At 39.6% G+C, this 22,977-nt stretch overlaps 2 protein-coding genes across 2 annotated transcripts in view; both read left to right on the forward strand.

Moving 5' to 3' along the window:
• Positions 1 to 9,755, forward strand: part of LOC118563947 (tyrosine-protein phosphatase non-receptor type 13-like) — a 57,859-nt gene extending 48,104 nt beyond the window's left edge. The window contains exons 31-48 of the mRNA XM_036140315.1: positions 1,336 to 1,495; positions 1,613 to 1,768; positions 2,112 to 2,283; positions 2,421 to 2,631; positions 2,766 to 2,851; positions 2,935 to 2,996; positions 4,528 to 4,683; positions 4,847 to 5,012; positions 5,131 to 5,217; positions 5,327 to 5,433; positions 5,522 to 5,577; positions 5,682 to 5,779; positions 5,855 to 6,003; positions 7,770 to 7,860; positions 7,953 to 8,290; positions 8,373 to 8,588; positions 8,671 to 8,733; positions 8,825 to 9,755. Of these exons, the coding sequence (XP_035996208.1) occupies positions 1,336 to 1,495; positions 1,613 to 1,768; positions 2,112 to 2,283; positions 2,421 to 2,631; positions 2,766 to 2,851; positions 2,935 to 2,996; positions 4,528 to 4,683; positions 4,847 to 5,012; positions 5,131 to 5,217; positions 5,327 to 5,433; positions 5,522 to 5,577; positions 5,682 to 5,779; positions 5,855 to 6,003; positions 7,770 to 7,860; positions 7,953 to 8,290; positions 8,373 to 8,588; positions 8,671 to 8,733; positions 8,825 to 8,902 (2,452 nt within the window). The 3' untranslated portion in view covers positions 8,903 to 9,755. The remainder of the gene's footprint in view (positions 1 to 1,335; positions 1,496 to 1,612; positions 1,769 to 2,111; positions 2,284 to 2,420; positions 2,632 to 2,765; positions 2,852 to 2,934; positions 2,997 to 4,527; positions 4,684 to 4,846; positions 5,013 to 5,130; positions 5,218 to 5,326; positions 5,434 to 5,521; positions 5,578 to 5,681; positions 5,780 to 5,854; positions 6,004 to 7,769; positions 7,861 to 7,952; positions 8,291 to 8,372; positions 8,589 to 8,670; positions 8,734 to 8,824) is intronic.
• A 3,288-nt stretch (positions 9,756 to 13,043) lies between these two features.
• Positions 13,044 to 22,417, forward strand: LOC105938137 (protein SDA1 homolog). The gene is made up of 22 exons (XM_012879773.3): positions 13,044 to 13,255; positions 13,334 to 13,438; positions 13,528 to 13,626; positions 13,712 to 13,822; positions 14,444 to 14,515; positions 14,615 to 14,715; positions 14,808 to 14,865; positions 14,957 to 15,028; positions 15,131 to 15,232; positions 16,999 to 17,068; positions 17,164 to 17,267; positions 17,394 to 17,451; positions 17,525 to 17,583; positions 17,666 to 17,742; positions 18,621 to 18,718; positions 18,827 to 18,903; positions 20,209 to 20,332; positions 20,464 to 20,555; positions 20,654 to 20,841; positions 21,492 to 21,576; positions 21,913 to 22,074; positions 22,183 to 22,417. The coding sequence occupies exons 1-22, from the start codon at positions 13,166 to 13,168 to the stop codon at positions 22,225 to 22,227; spliced, it is 2,049 nt and encodes a 682-aa protein (XP_012735227.2). The 5' UTR covers positions 13,044 to 13,165; the 3' UTR covers positions 22,228 to 22,417.
• Positions 22,418 to 22,977: the final 560 nt, after the last annotated feature.

A 22,977-nucleotide genomic window follows, 5' to 3' on the forward strand; every position in this document is an offset into this window, starting at 1 on the left:
TTGTTATTTTCTAAAGCCTTTTTATTTTATTTTTTTTGGGTTCGTTTCTGAACGTGCAGTTCCTATTTTGGGGTCTAATATAAGTGACTATATACATGAGTAAAAGAGACCCGCTTCTGCTGTTGCACTACAGTGAACGGCTGATATCCCTCCGCATACACACATATTTCTCTGTTCGTCTCCTTCTCCCTGAGGGAGAGACGAACACACGAGTCATCTCTTCTGGGAGGACAGAGTAGTTGCTGCTCTACACTGCCCTGTTTCTAACATAAAGCCAGAATAAACGTCACTGTTGTATTGAATTAACTTACCTGTCCAGCAGAAAGCCTGCAACCTCCACATCTGTTTTAAATCCCCGCTCCCTCATGAATTATCTCCACCTGGTAATAATAGCTGCGCTGATATAGTCTTGTTTTCTCCTGATTAATACTTCTTTTTCTGTTCTTGGTTACTTTCTCTTCCCTTTCGCTGGTCCAAGAGTATGAATGGTCCTCCATTTCAATAGAAAACGGCAAACAGAATGATCTATGGTCGTCTTTGCTTGTTTATACTCCTCCACCGACAGCACGTCTTCGTATAGACAGATAGGGTAAAACACATAATGCTGACATGTGCGTCCCCTTTCAGCTACTGAAATCAGAAATAACGACTCAACATGGTGCCTCCCTGTTGGTGCACCGACACCTATATATTTATAAACTATTAATTCTAAGCTATACGAACACTTTAATTTTTAATGTGATATTATTAGAATTTGCCAGAATATGTATTTATAAAGAATTACTTGATTTTTGCTAATTAAAAGCCAAATTAGTTACACACTGTCCCTTTTTAAAATGAGCAGTTTGTGTGGTTAGCATTGCTAAAACATCAGTTTTGTATTAGGGCTCGGTGATCAAGACCAAAAATCTTATTTTGATATTTTTAGGCTGAATGCTGATATTCGTGTTAGCTGCGGTCAAAAGTTTTCTAAATGGCTACCAACATTTCCAAATCCACATTTCATGAAAGCAGAAACTTTTCTCTTCCGTCCTGTTATATGCTCAAAGTCTGGCACTTTTCTTGACACGTAGTTGAAAGTACAGTCATCTTTTTAATAGCTTCTTACATCTCTGTGCTTCCTCTGAGTTTATATTTTAGACACCTCAGTGACTCTGATAATATCTAACTTCCCTCAGTTTTCTTGACTCTTATGAGGGCTGTTGTTCCTGCAACCAGTCCGCCCGGTTATTGGCAGATTTAGGTCAATAGCCCCTTTTCAGTACATCTTTAGTTAATCTTGGGATTTAAAAAAAAAACTTTACTAAAATTGTATTTTTGTAAATGTTTTTATAGGAATTCCTTATCACCTGTGGAAGCTGATATGGAGTCCCCCTCTCTGCCTGTATTGTCCTCCGCCTCTGCCCCCAGCCCCGATCCCCTGCCTCCTCCAATGCCACTGCCCTTAAAATTCAAAAGCCCCAGCAACGGGCAGAACATGGAAGAATCGTTCCCGGTAAGGACTTGGGAATAGAGGGACGGTGTAATTTTAAGACAACTGCTCTAAAAATGAGGATCTAAATCGATCACCTCATGGAAAGCCCTCTAACTGAGATGCTTGTTTTGTTGTCAGGAAGCAGAGCTGATGGTCTCTTTGTTGAAGTCAGAGAAAGGCAGCCTTGGTTTCACCCTCACCAAAGGCAACGATCAAGGCTGTTACATCCATGACATTGTCCAGGATCCGGCCAAAGCAGATGGGAGGCTGAGGCCTGGTGACCGGATGATCAAGGTATAAACCCATTTTATGAGGTCTTTATTGTCCGTCCATTTAACTAAAATAAATACTTTTTAGTTAAAAAGTATTTATTTATTTAGTTAGATTTTATTTAGAATTGGTTTAATGATTTTTAAAATCCCATTTCAGTCTATTTTGAATATTGTTTCATATTAATCTTCACCTAAAGGGTTCTTATTTAAAGGGCTCATCTTTTTTTAGCTGCCAAATTAGCCGCTGCTTAGGGTTTAAACAAACCGGTTGGAAAAATACCAAAAAAAACACATGACCCAGGATAAAAATATAAGCTAGTTTTTATATAGACATATTTATTAATTTGTTCTCTCTTTTCAAACAGGTGAACAATATTGATGTGAACGTCATGAACCACAGTGAGGTGGTGGATCTCGTTCGCTCTGCCCCTCAGGTGGTTGATTTGGTGGTAGGAAGGATCGTGGAAGCTCCCAAATTCCCAGTAGAAGCCCACCTGCTCCCTGATATTTCTTTCAAGAACAGCCAAAAACCACTAGGTAAGTAGCTGCCCTCTTAAAGAATACGAAGCATGTTAGATTTGGTTGTTAGACATTAATTCAGAATGCCAAAACATGCAACAATTTAAAAGTCTGTGTCTAAACATACTCTTATCTTTTTATTTTTTTTTGGGTAGGATTGGTCCTCGATGGTGGCAGGGACAGCATTTATGGGGTCCTGTTTGTAAAAGACGTCATACCCGGCTCCCCTGCCTCAAAAGAAGGAAGCTTGAAACCTCTTGACCTTATCCACTACATTAACGGGGCTCCTACCCAGGACCTAACCCTGAGCGAGAGTAGAAGACTCCTGGAGCTCTCCCCTGATGACCTTTGTCTGAAGGCCACCAGGTATTCTCCACTTAGCATGTTGTCTATTTAAAGTCCGGCTTGGTGCGCTGGTTTATCTTCGGGACTTGGGGATTTTTTTTTAAAAGAAATTCAGAATCGTATCATTTTCGTCTCTTTTACTCTTTGCGTCTCAGGGATGGATTGCCTGTATCTCCTGAACACAGACGTGTCACTTTTCTGGACAACAACTTTGGCTCCAAGATGTCATCCAGCATGAATGGTTTGTTTAGCTTTTTTTTTATTTTTATTTTTTTATTTCATCCTGTATTTTTAAAGTAACAGCAACAATTGTTTTCATTTAAGGCTTCCTTAAAAGGGACGATTCTAGAGACACTGACGGTCTCGCCGCACTTTGTCCTGCAGAGGTGAGTTAAAAAAAATATGTTGAGTTTTGGTGATGCACTGTAGGTAAAAGATGAACATCTGTTTTCTATTTCTAAGCTAGAAAGACCCAGTAACTTTTGTTGTTGACAGACTTCAATGCATGTTTTGTGGATGTAGTAAAAGACCAAGACAAAGCAGTGCATCCAGCGGAAGACGAAGGAAAGATTATGTATGATTATGAAAACTTTTCGCCACTAAAGATGAACCGCAGATAGTTATTCTTATATATTTATGTATTTAATGTAATCTCTTTATGAATTCAACTGTTCTGTGAAGGCCTCAAAGCAATCTTCACAATCCAAAGAACCATTTTAGCCCTCAGTCCAGCTATAAAAAAAAAATGGTTTAGAGCCACAATTATTACAAAAAACGTAAACATTATTGCTAAAAATACACTAAAGGCAGTTAATTTTTAAAGAAACACCATTTTTATTTCTATTTTTAGGTTTTAAAATATATTTATATAAAAAACATTTGCAAAAATAGAGGAATTCTAAATTTTACTCTGTGGGATGTTGATATATGTGGAAAATTTAATTAAAAGGAGCAGTTTTCAAGCTAATGACATGAAAAATAGATCTTAAACTAGTAGTTAAAGTGTCCTTCTGTTGTGGAATTTCAAAATCCATTCATTCCATTAAAAAATCTGCTCAAACCTGCCTTTTTATATAAAATCTACATTTAAAACATTAGTTTGTAATTTTTAGCTAAAGGTTTTAAGAGCCACTTGCAGCTCCAGAGCCATATGTTACCTTATCCCTGTAACTCCTAAGGTCTCATTCTGAGACATCTACTTCTTAAACAAAGTCAGTATTTTTCTAAACATGTAATTTACAACATACAAATTAATATATTTTACACACCCTATATAAAAATACAGAAAACATGAGGAAAATGAATTTTTTGGTCTGACGTATCGGTTACGATGCAAAGAATATTTGAAAGCCTGACGTTTAATTTTAAGAGTTTCTTTTTTTTTTTTAATGTGACATTTCCGCACAATGACCTGTATCAGGTATTAAAGGGATCTAAGTTTGTTAGAGAACATTAGTGGGGGAAAAATGTATAAAGAACAGAAAACACAGTGAGCTTTAGTTCGTTGTAAAACAGGGTGAGTTTATATAAAAGCAGATGGAGGAGCTGTGAAGACCACAGCTCAGGTAGGAGAAATTGTTGCCAGGAAAACAAATAATCTTGCAATGAATCTGGCCTTTGTGTGGGAAAAGCTAAATAAAATGTCAATATGTCCTGGTTGTAGTTTTCCTCAACCTATGTAAGCGCTCTGTCAGGAGGTCTACATGCAAGCATCCACTTTACAATCTTCCTTTTCTTGGTGTATCTTGCAAAATACATTAAGCTTTGTGGTTTTAATGTGACAAAATCTGCAAAGGTTCAAGGAGTAAAAGGATTTTTGCAAGGCAATTTAAAAGTGTTTCGGCGTTTTACGGTGAATAGTTTGTCACGGTGACTTTCTGTTCAAAGTAATCACAGATTTCCTTGCTGTGAGCGCAGGAGGAGATTATAACGCTGGATCTGGAGAAGCCGCCGGCCGGAGGGCTGGGCTTCTCTCTGATTGGCGGGGAGAGGGGAGTCTTTGTGAAGTCCATCACAGCAGGAGGAGTCGCAGAGTCCTCAGGAAAGCTGCAGGTTGGAGACAGGCTGCTAAAAGTGAGCACTGTTGAACACGTTTCTTATGTAGTTGCTGCTTGTTTTGATAAATTCATAACAGCCTTGATGTAGGCCTCTCTCTCTCTGTATCCGAGGCTTCCAGCTAAGAAGATATGCTGCCTTTGTGAGGGTTTTGATAAGATCGACTTTCTTCATTTTTTAGGTGAATGATGATCTAATGACCAGCGTTTCCCACACCAAAGCTGTCACCACCATTCGAAAAGCTCAAGGCCTGGTGCACCTGATAGTGTCGAGACCACCTGAGCAGAACCCAAACACGTACCTGGCCTATCTGCCGATAAACTCTGATAAGTGCAACGGCAACACAGGTACAAGCAGGGGCTTCCTGCATTACAAAGAGCTGCTAACATCTACCGAGCATTGATTTTAGCACATTATATACATTATTTTGGTTAAAGTCATATTTTTATTTTTATTTTTTTATAGATCTGAGCGAGGACAGTGGAGTGACCACTAAGCTTCGGATGTCGGCTGAACAGAAATCCTCCAACGTACCCAGCATACCTCCAATAGGTAAATTAGATTAAACAACGTAATGGTTTAAACAATTTAATAATGTTAATGTTTGAATTATCTCAGACCAAAGCAGCATTCTCTTGATATTTCTAATTTACCTTGGCAGACTACGACGACGGTCCCCTGGAGGGGAAAAAAGAGACGGAGCACAGTGCCGAGCTTTCAGAGGACACCGACTGCGACGGATCCTCTCTACCCGAAGACTCTCCTGTGGTACAAATTCAACAAAACACGCTTAATAAAACAAACACGGTTGAAATGTTTCTCTTTTTATTAAACGGGTCGTTTTTAATCCACGCAGAGTTCTCGGAAAGGGACGTGGCAAGAAGAGTGTGTTGACGACCCAAGGAATGAAAAGTATGATTTTTGTTTTGGGGGATATAAGCTTAACAAGGTGAAGGTTTTATTCCCAGCATCTTTATTAAATATATTTGCACTGTTTGTGGTAAAAAAAATAGCAGCTATCTGCAAATGAGTGCAGTGCAGCCAGAGGAGGATGACTTCACCTGGGGAAGCGATGAACTCCCCATAGAAAGGATCGGCTCCCAATCAACAGATGGTAGGGTTTACTCTTGAATTACAATCTGAATAAATGAATAAATTCATGAATAAATCATCTGTTTCCTCCACACAGACCAGCCAATCATCACTGAGGACGAGCTGACCACCTTGCCCCTCGTCAGAGTGGTTCCTGGCGGCCAGTACACAAGAACAAAGCTCAACTCCGTCGTCCGCATGATAAAGGGGCTCCTGGACCAGAAAGTCCCGCTCCAAGAGTTTGAAGTAAGGTTGAACTCAGAGGCCTGTAATTTGAGACTTGGGAGCTGTTTGTGGGGTTCTTACAGTCTGGAAAAAGGGTGTGATTTTTATTTTTTTATTATTCTAGTGTTTTTCTGACCGAAACAGGAATGTGAAATGGAGAATGAAGAAAAAAGATTTGCATTCCTAGACCTTATTCACCAGCTGCACATTGACGCAGCTGTTAGTACGGATGCCTTGCAGCGAGATGGTCGTGTATTTCAAGCTCATGCGTGCTTCAGTTCTCTTATTTTACATCTGTGTCCTCCAAAAAGACCAAACATATGCCAGTTTGTCTGAATCCATCCATCCTTTGTGTTTTCTGCAGGTTATATATCTTAAAGCTTGATCGCTATATTTGGGATATTTGCATTTTATTAGTGATCATTTTGGGTTCATACGTTTAATTTCTTTTGTTTTTTATAAAAAAGGATGCAGGAATAATATGGAATAATATCTAAACATGCAGGGAGTTTCTGTTGATAAACCTGTAACTGGAACCATCCTCTGGTTACACTAGTGAGAGAACCATTTCCCAAGTATCATACCTGGCAGATTGACAGTGGAGATGTTCAACAAAAAAGTTTATCTGTTTCAGATAAACTTTCTAAAATCTTATTTGCAGACGATAGAAGTGTGTTTTACTCCCATAAAAACCCTGACATTTTAATAAATGTAGTTAATGAAGAACTTGACAAGTTATCCTCTTGGTTCAAGTCCAACAAATTGTCACTTAACATAAAAAAAACCAAGTTATATATTTTTTGGTTTTAAGTTTGATACGTTTAAACCCCCAATGAAAATTCAAATTGATGATACTTCCATTAATAATGTTAGATCTGTTCGTTTCCTTGGTGTTATTCTAGATTATTCTTTATCCTGGAAACCCCACATTAGTGCCATAAGTACAAAACTAGCCAAAGTGACCGGTATACTGGGAAAAATCCGCCACCTGATTAACAAAAAAGTTGCAATTATGTTATATTATTCAATGTTATATCCATATATCAATTACTGTAATGTTGCTTGGGCTAGCACCCACCCAACTAAACTGGAATCGGTTTTTCGACTTCAGAAGCGAGCTTTAAGGTTAATATTTTGTGTAAATCGTAGACACCCCTCACAATCACTGTTTGCTCAGGCAAGTATTCTTAGTGTTTATCAAGTGAATCAACTTCAAATAGCTCTATTCGTTTATAGCTCTATAAAAAAGTTACTTCCTCAGCATTTTTGTAATATTTTTACTTTTAATAACGAATTTCACCAGTATCCAACTCGTAGTAGTTGTCTTATCAGGCCTCCTTACTCTTGTACAACTCAAACACAGTTTAGTGTATTATACAGAGGATCAAAGATATGGAACAGTCTTCCCACATCATTGACAGATCTTTCTAAAGAACAATTTAAACGGAGAGTAAAACTGCTGCTACTTAGTTGTCTGAACTTTCCATATGGATTTGTGGTCTAAATGATATTTTTAACTGTTTTATATATTAAAATGTTGTTGTTTTTGAAATATATTTGTTATTATGGAGACTGCCACTCATTAAGCCCCTTGAGGGTTTTTTAGCAGTTGTCCATCACATTTTTTTTCTTTTTAATGAAACATGATTCTGTTTTTATGTTTTGTTGTGAAAATAAATAAATAACAAAAAAATAACAACAGAGGTTTTGGCAAAACTAAATGGGGGGGGGGGGGGGGGGGGAGGGAAGATTTTCAGCCGTAACGTGTTTCCTTGTCTTCCTGTCAGAATCTGCAGAATCTCCAGCCGCTCGATGACTGCTTAATCGGTCAGACCCAGGAGAACAGGAAGAAGAACCGCTACAAGAACGTCGTTCCCTGTAAGAAGAGCACCGCAGCTGTTTCCACTTGGTGTGCATGGTTTGTTTCATCTTTCCAGGCAAAGACACGGTGTTATGCTCGTATCTTCTAGTCGACGCGACGCGCGTGGTCATCGGCCAAGACGGCGGATACATCAACGCCAACTTCATCAACATGCAAGTGAAGGACGAGAACTTCCTGTACATCGCCTGCCAGGGTCCTCTGCCCACCACGCTGGCCGACTTTTGGCAGATGGTGTGGGAGCAGAACTCCAGCGTGATCGCCATGATGACGCAGGAGATCGAGGGGGGCAAAGTGAAGTGCCAGCGGTACTGGCCGGACACGCCGCGGACGGCGGAGATGGTGGACGACAGGTTGCAGATTACACTCGTCAAGGACCAACACCTGGACCACTTTGTCATCCGAGTCATCGAGGTCAAAGATGTCCAGGTGAGCGCGAGAATGGATTTTATCCAGGTTCATGCGTCAAGTAAATGAAACGGCACCGTTAACAGAGCTTTTCTTTCTCAAGACTAATGAAGCCAAGCTTGTAAGTCATCTGAACTACACCGGCTGGCCTGACCACGGAACGCCCTCACAACCGGAGCATCTGCTCACCTTCATCTCCTACATGAGGCACGTCCATCGATCCGGACCCATCATCACACACTGCAGCGCAGGCATCGGCCGCTCAGGAGCCCTCATCTGTATAGACGTGGTTCTGGGCCTCATCAGTAAAGATGCAGACGTGAGTGTGGAAAGCTCTTTTTTTTTTTATTTCTTTATAAGGCAACTTCTTTTTCATCTAATTCTATGTGTGTTTTCTTTAGTTTGATATTTCAGATGTTGTACGGAATATGAGGCTTCAGAGACACGGGATGATCCAGACAGAGGTGATTATATTTTGCGCGTTTAGTGGCAGAGTTTCGTCGTTTAACATCTACAGTGTCTCGCTCATCTTTGACTTCTGTTTTGCTTTTATAGGAGCAGTATATTTTCTGCTATCAAGTAATCCTCTACGTCCTCAGATGCCTTCAAGCAGAAGAAAACATCTCAGGATAGAAACCACATATCGTTTAGATGACCAGTCAGAGCAAAGCAGAACAAAAGTCTATACGGGCAAAAACAAAATGCCAAGTTATGTTACATTTTTTAATGCCTTAAACTATTTTTTATTTTTATTTTTCCAAGACTGTCCTTTTTAAGAAGTATATTTTCTATTTTTTGCTTTTTGTTCTATCTGGCTGCTGCTCCCTTTCACTGCATTTATGCAAGCTGCTGATTGTATTTCCTATCACACAAGAGAACATTAATGTTTTATTTTCTTTTAGATTTTTTTTTTTTTTTTATTGATGATGAAATGATTTTGTATTTTATGTGGAGCATATTTGTGTATTTTATGATGCTGGAACTGGCCTTGACAGAATACTGTGTCAGTATTTGCTATGTAAATCTATTATACATTTATTACATACTGCCTGAGGCAAATGATGAACTAAAAGTGTACATAATAAGCTCGCGGAAAATTAAACTGGATGTGTTTTTAAATATTATGTAGAGGAAAATTTCTTTTGAAAAATATCAAACATTAAAGTATGTGTTCTCATATTTTATTATGGTGAGCATTTTACTGCATCCATGCCAAGTAATAAGGTTGCAGTCACACGCCAAGCTTCAGTCATGAGGTTATTAAACACAGTTTTTCCAGAACAAAACCCTTAAAAGGTAAGAAGAAGAAGAAAACATAGTATATAGATAGATGGATAGATCGATAGATAGATAGACCCTGCAACATAATGCCATGAAAGTGACTGCACACCAGTGTTATATGGGTTGAACTTGGGTTGTGGTATGTTGTGCTCGAATGAAATGTTGCCGTTTGTAAGTTTGCACAATAAATCATCTTGAGTCTGAATTCTGTGAATGATGCACATCGCAACCTTCACAATATAAAAGACTGGCTGTACCGTGGGAATACAGTTTTTCCAGATCACTATATTAGCTAGTTGTTTATATTGTAAGGTATGTTTAACAATGCTTTACATTTAGACAGCCTATAAGAGCCCACTTATTTGACTGCAAGCATGATGACATTTAGTTCAGATAGTAGCTGATGGGATGACTGCTGCTTAACCAATTCAACCACTATGTGGTGAGAAAATCTGATTTTTATATTTAATTAATTGGAACATTTGCTCCAACATTTTTTGAAGTACCGGTAGTTGGAGTTTGCAGACTATACACACAGGCTCCTGTGCAGTCTGGAAATGTACAGAAAGCTGTGCTTTTTTTTAGTTTAATTTATTTAATTTTTTAATGTTTAATTCATAACCCTTCTATTTGTGGTCATAATGTGACAAAATTGTTATAAATATCAGGACACTGTGGGTTAAACCTAACTTAAAACACTTTCATCACTTATAAAATGTGAGCTCAACCTTAGCAAAAAATGGTTGCAATGCTACCTTTCAAACTATAAACTAAGTAGTCTCAGATATATTCAGCTAATTATAAAGATAATGTACTATTATACACTTTACCCATGGTAACGTCATGTTAAGATGCCGTGGGATATCTTTCCACTCTTAGCTGATCGAAAAGCTAAAATAATAACTTAAGATTGGCTTTATTGTAGAAAATTGAATCCCCAGTGCCAAAGCCAATGTGTCTTTTTATGCTTTGAGAAATAAATCATTTATTCACCGAAAGGAGAGTTTTGACCACTTGGTACAGTTACATTTCTTCAGGCTTTTGTCTGCTGCCTCAGTCGAAAAGCATTTTGTTTAACAGATCAGGAGCAGCTCACTAACAGATGGCAACAGTGCTGGAAGTCTTGTCCTCATCAGATAAAAGGTTTTGAGAAGCTTCTTACTTTTAACAACTTAAATGCCTCCTTGTGGACAAAGATTTGATTCGGAGAAAAGCTAAAACGTACTTCTTTAAATCATACTTTGATTTCATGGGGGTTTGGGTGGATAAATAGTACTTCGCCACTGTGATAAATGAATAAAGTTTGTTCCTAAACCTGGACAGGAGTTTAAATTGAATTCCTGTTCGGCTCTTGTGGTGGGCTGATCTGTGATCTAATAGAAGCTGGGACGGCTCCACTTTGCTGAAACGCTGAACACAATCAGGCAGTAGGATTGACAATTTCATGAGCTGAAGGTACATCGTGAAACTTGGATTCAACTTGGTTCATAAATGTAAATTAGGGTGAAAGAAAAAAGGTTTTTGCTCTCATTATAATGCATTTGATATAAAATGCTGTTTACAGACATGGAAATGGGTAGTTACCTTTTTGATGTGAACCCACCATATTTGGGCAATTGTATTTATCATATAATAGCTCAAAGCAGAAATTAATGATCTGGGTTTTCCTAATCAGATTGAAAAAAATAAGATATAAAAGACCTTCCTCCATAAAATGCCTGATTGAAGGTCACACAAACAGGTTAGGATTGCATCAACGTGGCCTGCCTTAGTCAATGCTGGATCAAATCTGGATTTAATAAAGTCAACCATGCTGTTACGATACCTTCTTGAGGCATCCTTTTTTTCTTCTTTTTTTTTAGCAAAACTGCCCTGCCACATGAAGGTAACCATATTCTTTGTATTGCATGCTTGAAATGCTGCAACAGGACACAGGAAAAACAATGTAGAAATAAAACATAGAAGTGACCTCTCTTACCATTCAGCTGGGTTTTCACTTGCTGATATTCACATGTAATTCTAACCTACCATGAATAAACATCAAGGATATGTGAAATACAGTTCTTGAGATATTTCTTTTTTTTTAAATTCCATTGCTGAGTTTCATTTTAGACCACAAAAATGAAACATTGATTCATGTAATTTCAATATAATTTTGAATTCTGTAAAACATCACCAAAAAAGGGGAGAAAAAGAATAATGATCATGCCCAGCTCATCTACAAAGCATCTACAAAGCAAAATCCTATATGAATTTATGCTGCCAAACTCATAACCATTTCCCTTGATGTAAAAGCCCTAGCTCACTTGAGGCCAGTTTTTAGAACGGTTTTGTGATTCATAAGCTTCTTATTTTCATAAAACAGTTTTATAAAAGTGCATTATTAAAGGACAGGTTATCAAATGAACAATTAGAATATCAAAATGATGTGAGACTTTATGTAACAGTAATTTGTTAAGAGGTTTGTGAATGAGTATTGCTTCTCTAAATAAATGTGTTGCCTGCCAGTGAAGACTTGTGTAGTTTTTAGAACAGAACAACTAAAGCCTTTCAGAGTACATTGAAATGTTGCAATTTTTAAGTTGAAATATTTTTTTTTAAAACTCCGCATTTTATGAAAAAAAGTAAAGTTTGCTGAGATCCATAATGTGTTCCTGCTACATTAAATAAATAATTTGCTTGAATGGAGCAACACAAAAAAGGCATTTATAAACTCAATGTTACAATATTACTAATATTGCCAACTAATAGAAAAGCGAGACACTTTTTTAAAGTTACCTTCTACGTTAACTTCATCAACTAGATTTTTCTAAATGTATTATCTGAAACACATAGCCCACTCCGCTATTTCATTTTCACTCGCGGTATACACTGTATATGCGTCACATTTATCAACTAAGTTCTAATTGCATTGCAAGATCTTACATTAAAACCCAGCCTTTCCTTTTTCAATTCTTATAAAACTAACACAACATTTTTTTCTTTTCAATTTTTACTTTTTTTGGTGAGGGGGGGGGGGGGGTTTATTCAGTAACTAGGGACATTCTATTCCCTTGGATTATGGATGTGATGCCGTGGCCCATTTCTCTGGACTGGATTGTTTACAGAATTGTTAAAATCGGGAAAGACCAATAAACAATAAAGTTCAAGCAAAGCAGATATATCTTGCCCCTGATAAATCAGGAAATGTTTTTTTTTTTTTCTTTTTAAAAAGAAAAAAAAAAAACAAGTCACAGAAACCAGACTTAATGAAGGCCGATTGTTGCTCTGCTGCACTCTGGGTAAGGAGCACCACAACTCCAGAGTTAGTCGTGATAATATATGATAGTATTATTTAAATCTTCTCTCTGCTGTAACACAATCAGTTTGACTTTAAAAAATATTGTTGGTGACATAAAAAATATCACCAGAAAAAAAAAAGAAAAAAAAAGTTTTGGTTATATGATAGAACGTTTTGCCATACATCTCCTGCAGTAGCGGAAAGCAGAGATGACGACGGCGCAGCCCCCGGACGTGACGTACGCTCCCGTGTAATGGCAGCGCGCACAGCTGCCACGCTTCTCTTCTAAAAACCGTTTTTCTCCCTTGTATTCTCGGCTGAACCCGTCCGTCGCCATGCCGGGGAGGCAGAGCAACAAGCTGCCCAACAACCTGCCGCAGCTGCAGAACCTCATAAAGAGAGACCCGCAGTCATATGTCGACGAGGTAGGTACAGGAGTAAACATCCTGGGCCGGGGGTGGTGCTGCTGCTGGCCTGTCCTAAACCCTCCGTCTCTGCTCCAGTTCCTCCAGCAGCACCGACATTATCAGTCCAACGTGGAGATCTTCAAGCTGCAGCCCGACAAGGCCAACAGGGAGCTGGCGGACCTGCTCATGTTCCTGTCTCAGGTAGCCTAGCCTAGCCTTCGGTGTCGGCCATCGTGGACAGCAGTGTGTCTAACCCAATGGTCTAACCCCGTCCCTGCCCTCCTCCCCAGGTGGCTCACTGCTACACGCAGCAGCTCTCCACCTTTCCCCGGCAGCTGTCTGAGTTACTGATGAGCTTCCACTCGGTCATGGATCCCGACCTGCGAATGGTGAGAGGCTCGTCCAGCATCGCTGTGCCAAGAAGACCCTGACGTGTTTTTGTTTTTTTTAATGGTTTCCTCCTGTTATTGGCAGACCTTCTGCAAGGCGCTGGTTCTTCTGCGGAATAAGGATCTGATCGACCCCACGGGCCTCCTGGAGCTCTTCTTCGAGCTGCTGCGGTGTCACGATAAGCTGCTCAGGAAGGTCAGAGCAAAACCCTTCCCTTTGATCTAATTAGCGTTTTCTGTTACGGCCATGATTTCACGTAGTGCGTCAGGGGTTCCCAAACTCACAGTGCCAGAGAGCGGAGACCCCCTTCTGGCAGGTTGGGGTTTTATTTTTGAGAATTACAAGAAGAAAGTCATAAAATTGTAATAACAAAGTAGCAATTTTATGACTACTTTGTCATAAAAGTAGTCATAAAATTGTTATAATTTTAATTGTTATAATTGTTGGGCATCTTGTGAAGTTATACTTTGGTCCTGGCTTCACAAATAAGGAAATGCTTCCTGTTGCTAAATGTTTTTAGCAAATCGCCATCAAATTGTTGTTGGCATCAGGACTTTGAAATGTTTGTGCGAAAGACTGTGTGACTTTATTCTGTTAACATTACGACTTTATTCTCGAAATTTACCACGCATCGATGGATGGATGTGGTTGGAACGTGAAAACGTAGCAAAGTTCAAGGAGAACTAATCGATACGGTTTTTATGTGCTGCTGCATGAATGCCTTCGCTCTTTCTTTTGTATCGGATTTAATGAAACTTTGTATATTTTTGTTAGAGTCCATGTATTCTTTTTTTATTTCTTTATTTTTATCTACAGACTCTGTACACGCACATCGTGACCGACATCAAGAACATCAACGCCAAGCACAAAAACAACAAGGTCAACACCGTAAGTAGATCGGCTCTGGCTCTGTGCCGACGTTCTTTGATCGGCCTCCTAAAGGTTCTTGTCCCTGAGCTCCGGCGTGTCGCCCCCGCTGTGTTGCAGACCCTGCAGAACTTCATGTACACCATGCTGAGAGACAGTAACCCCATAGCAGCAAAGATCTCCCTAGACGTGATGGTTGAGCTGTACAAGAGGAACATATGGTGGGTTCAGAGTGAGCTCAGGGGGAACGCGGACGTCCTCCACCAATCCCTCGTGTGTCTGAATTGGGTTGTTTTCGTGTTCCCCGCGACAGGAACGACACCAAAACGGTCAACGTCATCACCACCGCGTGCTTCTGCAAAGTGACAAAGGTAGGGTCGTCGTCGGTGGGGAAAGCGATGCGTTTCTCCATCTGTGCCGCCAAAAGAAAAGCCGGTCTCACCGGATGTGCCTCCCCGTTAGATTCTCGTCGGAGGCCTGAAGTTCTTCCTTGGGAAAGACGAGGATGAGAAAGACAGCGACTCAGAATCCGAGGCAAGATTCATGAACGCCGCGCTCATCGCTTACAGGCAGGACTGTCTTCGAAGCCTCGCAGAGAGTTGATGATTGAGAAAGATCTCGTCTTTTTCTTCTTAGAACGAAGGAACGTCGGCCAGAGACCTGATGATGAGATACTCCACAGGCAAGAAAACCACCAAAAACAAGAAGAAGCTGGAAAAAGCTATGAAAGTCCTCAAGGTAACGGGTTGAAACGCACATCTTCACGTCTACGTTCATCTCTGAACATGGCGGGTTGACCGTTAGACGTTGTGCCGTAATTTTTTATTTTTTTTAGTTTGTACATATTGTGTATGTATTATTATATTATTACTATTACGCACGCTTCATCATGAGGCCCCAGATCTGAATCCTAATTATCGTTTACTCATCTTTCCAGGGAACAAGGTTCCAGACATCTAGTTCTTTATCTGCATTCCCTCCACTGAGCTATATTATACGCTTGAGTGCTAATTTCCCGCTGTTAGAACGAGTCGCTTTGAAGCCACCAGCCGCCATATTGGTACTCCCTATTTTTCTAGCCTGACATGGTCATACTCAATTCTAGTCAGAATTTGAGTCTGATACTGCTCCATTGAGCTGTTATTATGGGGCGTGTTTCGAACGAACCCGGAAAAAAAATTCCTCTGCACTCAATTGGATAGACCTACAACCAATAAGAGCAACGGAGTGTGTGACGTATGTGAAGCGACGCATACCTACTATGTTTACAACGTGGGATTCATATCACGACATTGCGAGTTATTTACTAAGTCAGACAGTCAGATGATCTCTTACCATTTGTAAGTTAGATGAACTTCGTCCACGACGATACCCATAACGTTGGCTTGAAAAACATCGGAGCATAGCATGTCCCTCCACTTGTTGTTCAGCAGCCAGGATTTCGGGCTTCCGAAAAGGAGCTGGCAACGACCGCTGGCTATATCCACCTCGTCGTTCACGCCGAGTTGCATCGCCGTGATGCCTATTTCAGTTGCATCTTTCACGAAACGAATTCAACCCAAGCGCGCTTTTGTGACGTGGTTGATTACGTTACTGTTGATCATCTGCCCATCATCGTATAAAGCCCGCCCTGACAATTTGATTGGCCTGCCAGATATTGGGCGAGCATACTCGCGCTAGTATGGAGCAATGCCAGACCGAACTTCCCGACCAAAAACATTGTGGGCGGGACTAAGTTCGGAATGGCACCCAGGCTACTATTTTTTTCCCCAGTAACTAGGGAATATGTGCGCTACAGCATCGAATAACGAGGATTTTCTCATGTTCAGGGGGAGCTTAAAACTTTTAAAATGTCAAATGCCATATACTTTTATGTTATGTTCTAAAACTATCAAGTACTGAGAGTCACGTGCTGAAATAGTTTGCATTTTATTAATTTAAATATACATATATAACATTTATAAATATATAAATAACTATATACAAAAACATATTTACATGTGTATACATAATTATACATATATACATATACAAATATTTATATATACATTTATGTATTTATTTTTTTCAGGCTTTTTTAATCCTACTATAATATCCTTTTGGAAGACTTCCTTTGAACAAAAAGAAGAAAACTTCCTTAAATCTCTCCATGGTGTTGACTCTGACTTCAGCTGTCAGGATGACACAGAACCAAATGTCTGAAATTTTAAATGGGTTAATCCTCAATCAACATCCTGACTAAAGATGTTCTTATTTTCTCCTGATGTTACACGTGTGCGAATGCAGGCATTTTAAGTCTAATTAGATGTGGGGGGTGTCCCAATTTATTCCTCACCAGAAATTGTCTGTTTGTTACATTACATAAAAACTTAAAAGGTATATTTTATTTTCATTAGTTTTAATTGTGTATATAACTTAAATATGATTGAAATACACGCGGGCTGTCGTATGGGTTTCTATATTTTGCACACTCATTGGGCGTCACCTTTCGAAATGTCTTGCAGAAACACAAGAGAAAGAAGAAGCCTGAAGTGTTCAATTTTTCGGCGATTCACCTCATTCACGATCCTCAAGGTAGCCCCCCCCCATCCCCCCTACAGTCTCTCACGCAGCGTTTGCCGCGATAGTTTACTGAGCCGCTAACCGATCAAATCGATCTTTTCTTCCAGATTTTTCAGAGAAGCTCTTAAAGCAGCTAGAAACCTCCAAGGAGCGCTTTGAGGTGAAGATTATGATGATGGAGCTCATATCTCGTCTGGTTGGAATCCATGAGGTCAGTTTTTGTTTTTTTCTGAGGCAAATTCAGATAATATCTACATGTTTCCACTGTCTGATGAGATGTCATATTGGGAACAATGAATCAGATAATGATCTAATCATTTATATTTGCTTTCCACAGCTCTTCCTCTTCAATTTTTATCCCTTCCTTCAGAGGTTTCTCCAGCCGCATCAGAGAGGTGAGGCTCACTCGCTGCTGAGTTGAACTCCCGCCGTGGAGGTTTTTTTTTTCTAACTGCGCTGTCTCTGTAGAGGTAACAAAGATTCTGCTGTGTGCCGCCCAGGCCTCGCACCAGCTGGTTCCGCCTGAGGTACGTCACAAAAAACTCGCTCTGCAATCTCCGTAGACCGAGCGTCACGGTGAGACATGGTTTGCTGTCTTTCTCCCTGCAGGTCATTGAACCTGTGATCATGACCATCGCCAACAACTTTGTGACAGACAGGAACTCTGGGGAGGTCATGACTGTCGGGTAAGAAGCTCTTGCACAATTAATAGTAGCTATGGTCGATTCCACCCATGAACCTACAGTGGAGCTCAGAAAGTGTGTTAAACTGCCAGGCTTTTGTGTTTTCACAACTTTTTTGCATATTTTATTTGACATTTAGCCTAGAAAATCAACTGGGACAACTTATGCTGGAGAAAAATGAGAGAAAAACGACTTTTTATTGTTTGTTGAAAGCTGTTTTCACTGTTTTTCAGTTTTTTTTTGTTTGTTTTTTTGCTCTTCTCCTGACTGATACCTTTTACAATGAGACTATTTGCTTCTTTAAAACCTTTCTGTAAAGTGTGCCTTCAATCATGTTATTCAAATTGGCAAACGAGGGGGACAAAGTCCAACTAGTGCAGCTGCACTGTTTCATATTACTCAGATTTACGGTAATTCACAACAGATATGACAGGACAATGACCCGAAGCATGCCGCTGAAACAACATCTGAGTGGTTTAAGGGGAAACATTTAAATGAGTTGTAATGGCCTAGTCAAAGTCCGGACCTCAGTCCGGTTGGGAATCTGTGGTTAGACTTTAAGGTCACTGTTCACAAGCGGAAACCATCCAACATGAAGGAGCTGGAGGAGTTTTGCCTTGAGGAATGGGCAAAAATCCCAGTGCCTCACAGAGACGTAGCTAAAGCCACTCACAGCTGTAATTGCTGCAAAAGGTGGCGCTAACAAGCAGAGGTGACTTCAGGGGGGTTGGACTATCATGCATGCAGAGGTTTTGTTACTTTTACACGCCACTGTATTTTTTTTTTTTTTCATTCTCATTTTATAGCCTTGTACACATTTGAGAGGCTATGTGAGGATATTATTTCACATTCTAGTATTTTATGCTGTTCTGCCCTTGAAGCATCAACGCCATCAAAGAGGTGGCAGGTCGCTGCCCGCTTGCCATCAATGAAGATCTGCTGCAGGATCTGGCCCAGTACAAGACCCACAAAGACAAGAGTGAGACAGTTTTGTGTAGTTTCTGTGATAAGGTGTTTTCTTGTGTTTATTTAATTTTTTTGGTATGTTTTGTTGGTGTTAACTCTGTTTCACCCTTTTTTTCCCCAGACGTAATGATGTCTGCCAGAGGACTAATTCAGCTCTTCAGAAATCTCAATCCACAGTTGCTGCACAAAAAGGACAGGGTGAGCTGCAAACTGTAGCATAAAAACTTTTTTTTTTAACCCTAACTCTTAACATAAAAGGATTTAAACAAGTAGGAAAAAAGAGGCTCAATAAAATATAATCTATACATCATTACACTGAATTTATAATATATCTAAAACAGGGAAATGCTTTTTTGTTATCTATTAAGGAAGAGAATTGCGGCACTAAATATATTAAGGGGCAATGAGCTAAATTTCACCACTAGGTGAGCTGTTGAGCACTGTCTGAGGACCAAAACATGACAAGCCTCTCTCTACCGCCACTCCAGCTGCAGCCCAGACCTCCCTTTCCTTTTCCTTTACCACGCCTTGCCTCGTATGCGCATATACACAAAGGATAAACATTTAATTGCGATTAGTCGCATAATGTCAATCGTTAACTCAATATTAATTGCGTATTTTATCTTTTTATTTCTGAAAGTGTAAAAGCCTATTTGGGCATTTTAATATGCAATTTTGCAATAAATGACACTAATATAAACCATGCTTGTACAAAAAACATTTTTATTTTTCAAGCACATTTCAAATTTGGAATGAAAACATCCTGATGCCATAAAATGTTAAACTCTGGCCAATAAGGGCTCAATCACAAATCATAACGCCCTGATACCAAATACCTGTTTTCATGCCGAGATATTTTTTTTCACCTCTTAAACAAAGATAGACATGGTATTACGCATATACATATAAATTAATACTAATTTTACATTTCCATAAAGTCACAAGGTTTATTGTTAATTTTTTTCACTCTCACACATCTCACACTAATCCTGAGCTTTCACACTAACAACAATAATTCTTTGTATATTTTTGCATGCTGTTTATAGCTTATTCTAGAGCCCAAATAAGTGATTTCACTTTCAGAAACAAGCTTAAAAAAATGCTACCCACGACTCATGAGTTTTACAAGGGACTTTAGAAAAAAGAAGCCCAAAGTCTCATGAAATAAGTGTGGTTTGGCAACAGTGCGCGTGAGTCTTTTTTGCTACAGTCTCTAGCATTGTTGGAACTACAGAAAGCACCGAGTGTAAAAGAAACAGTCCAGAGAGCGCTGCAGGGGAAAAAACATTAGGGAACAGTGTGTGTGTTTTTTAACGAGCCACAAAAAAACTGTCACTCACATTTTTTATGAAAATATACCTTTAGTTCTACACATCACTGTTTTTTTAGTTCTATCTAAAATAATGTATTTTCCCTTATTGCTCCTTAGTAAAAATAATCCCAATGCTGATTTTATTTACAAAATCAAAGACTGTATTATAACTGTAAATCAAATTTGTGTAGGGGAGACCCACAGAAGCGTCCACAGAGGCCAAAATAAAAGGCTACGGAGAGCTTGAGGCTAAAGACTACATTCCTGGAGCTGAGGTCCTGGAGGAGGAGGAAAACAAAAAGGAAGAGGATGAAGGTCAGTTGCCGTTGTGCTCTAATTGGCCTACATCACAGTAGTTAATAGGGAAGATTAAATGCAGTGTCACCTTGAACATCATTTAGAGAAATGTGACTTTACTGACGATGTTGTTCCCTGAAACCCATCAGATGGCTGGGAGAGTGCTAGCATCAGCGATGAAGATGAGGATGGAGAGTGGGTTGACGTTCACCACTCATCTGATGAAGATGCAGGCGAAGTGGTGAGAATTATGACTCTCAACCAGGCAGATCGGTTCCTCGTGTGTTTTATCTTTTTTTTTCCTGCTCTGTTTAAAACGCTCCCGAAATTTCCTTTAAGGCCGAGAAGCTCCAGAGTATACCGGCTGAGGAGAGAAAAGCGAAGGCAGCGGCGGTCAGTGGCAGCCGGCTCCTCACTCAGGACGACTTCAAGAAAATCCGTCTGGCCCAAATGGCGAAGGAGGTCAATGCTGCTCCAGGGAAGGCCGAGAAGAGGAAACTGGAAGAGAGCGACAATGAAGAGGAGAAGTGAGGAAGATAAAATATAACAGCATTTGTAGAAATGTGACATTAGTTGTTTTTGTTAATCTATTTAATAACTTGTCTGAAGAATTTAAATATAGGAACAAAGAATAGCAAGCAATAGATTTTTTTTCTTGCCTTTTAACTATATATAATTTCTAAAGGAATAATGATTTTATGTATTTTGAAGAAAATCTAAAATTATGTATTTTAGCATCTTTTATTAGCCATTAGCATGTGAATATTTCCCCAGTCCAGCTTGTTCCATGACAAAGGTGATGGAGCTCAGAGAAATGAAACCAAGCGACTCTGCTGTAGCAGCCTTACTGTTATCTGCTGGAAGTCTCCCTCTCTCTCCCAGCTTAAAGGAATGTTCCCCGTCAAACAGCTTCCTACATCTATGTGAATTTGAACCATCCCACTGATGTGGGTCGCTGATAACTTCTTTTCACTCAGTAACAGTTTCCTCACTGAAGAGGGCAGTCAGTGTTGCCCTTAGATTGGGTCTATTCAATAACCAGAAAAGATCTCTACCCCCCTTTCTTAGCCGGTCACCGATCAAGCTACTTAGCTAATTTCTCTTTTCAGCTCCTTATTAGTTAGGAATATTTTTTATTTTTTTTAATCCTAAATTGTTTCTCTCTTCAAAATTTTAGAGGGGAGCTGCTGTCGCTGAGAAACATCGAGAGACTGCATAAGAAACCAAAATCGGACAAAGAGACCCGACTCGCAACAGCTTTGGTAAAATCTTACAACCGTTTTCACACTCTACACTAAATGCAGACCAATGGGCTCGACACACAGGGAGCGACAAACCGCAGCGGCACCGCGGTGACAACCCAGCACACCGGACGCGGCAGGGATTCAAATCGCGCCGTCGGATCGCCTGCTTCCCAGAAATCTCATCGGTTATGAAACTGGAGGGCTTTTGATATTTTCAAAGCAGTCCGTCGCTCCCCGTGTGTCGAGCTATAAATGCAGTGATTTACTGATGGCCAGAGTATGATAAGCAAACGCTTCCCACCATTAAAATAAGCAGTTACTGTTGACCCACTAAAGGTTTGTTCTGCTGTCTAGGCTGGCCGGACGGATCGCAAAGACTTTGTGAGGAAGCATACCAAGCTGAACCCGCACGCCAGCACCAGCAACAAGGAGAAGAGGAGGAAGAAGAACTTCATGATGATGAGATACAGTCAGAACGTCAGAACAAAAGCCAAACGCTCCTTCAGAGAGAAACAGGTACCTCCATACATCATAATTTTTCTTATTCAACTGATGCTTAATAATCAGTTTGGACGTATTTTTTTGCAATTTTTGGAAGTAAAATATCTTGTTTTTCTTTACCAGATGGCGCTCCAGGCCGCCCTCCTGAGGAAGAAGAAGCAGCACTAGTAGGGCGAGCGTGAGGGCGCTCATGCTGGCTCTGACGGCCATTACGAACATTTAACTTTGACTGGGTCAAATATTGTACATCCATTAAATGGCATGTAAACTTGCTATCTTCATGTATGTCATTTGTCTGCAAATGAAATACATTAATGTACACCTTTTTGAAATAAATCATCTTTATTATTTGAAAAAAGGTTGTCTGATCTATTTTTTTTTAATATCACATATTTACGGTATATCATATAGCTCTATAAAGCCATGTAGTTACCAAATGGTTTTGTAAAAATGTTATGTATACTAAAACGTTAATAACTGCCATGTCGGTCAGTTTCCTCCTTTTTTAAATGAATTCAGGTTAGTTTAATGACCCTGTTGCAAAATTCCTCATTTTTACAAACTAGGAGGAATTTACAGACAGCACTGTTATACAGTAAAAGTTCTGCCAAAGTGCAAAGGTGGTAATGTGTTTTATTAGACTTTATTGCACGGTAAAGGCCAATTTATATGTGGGATTACATTTAAACCTTTTGTGGCTTTAACTTTTGAATTTTAGTGTTCTCAACAGGAAAGCCAGACCCAGAAAATGTAGCTTCCAGGTTTAGCTATGAAGAGAACGCAATTTTTATTTTGGTTCAGAGCGGGATTTACCATTGTTTGCTCAATGACTGCTTAGTGATTTCTTGTTGGTCTAAAGAAATAAGTCTGGATTTTATGTCTTTAGTTGTTTTTGGTGGAGCATAACAAATTCATAGA

Source organism: Fundulus heteroclitus, chromosome 8, assembly GCF_011125445.2.
Source record: "Fundulus heteroclitus isolate FHET01 chromosome 8, MU-UCD_Fhet_4.1, whole genome shotgun sequence".
In the NCBI taxonomy this organism is placed as follows: domain Eukaryota; kingdom Metazoa; phylum Chordata; class Actinopteri; order Cyprinodontiformes; family Fundulidae; genus Fundulus; species Fundulus heteroclitus.

Bases quoted from the DNA above. Each gene is read 5' to 3' on its own strand.
- LOC105938137 (XM_012879773.3), top strand. From the start codon at position 13,166: ATGCCGGGGAGGCAGAGCAACAAGCTGCCCAACAACCTGCCGCAGCTG. The intron at 18,904-20,208 runs GTGAGCTGCAAA...AAATTTGTGTAG, and splicing joins TGCTGCACAAAAAGGACAGG to GGGAGACCCACAGAAGCGTC. The intron at 20,556-20,653 runs GTGAGAATTATG...ATTTCCTTTAAG, and splicing joins ATGAAGATGCAGGCGAAGTG to GCCGAGAAGCTCCAGAGTAT.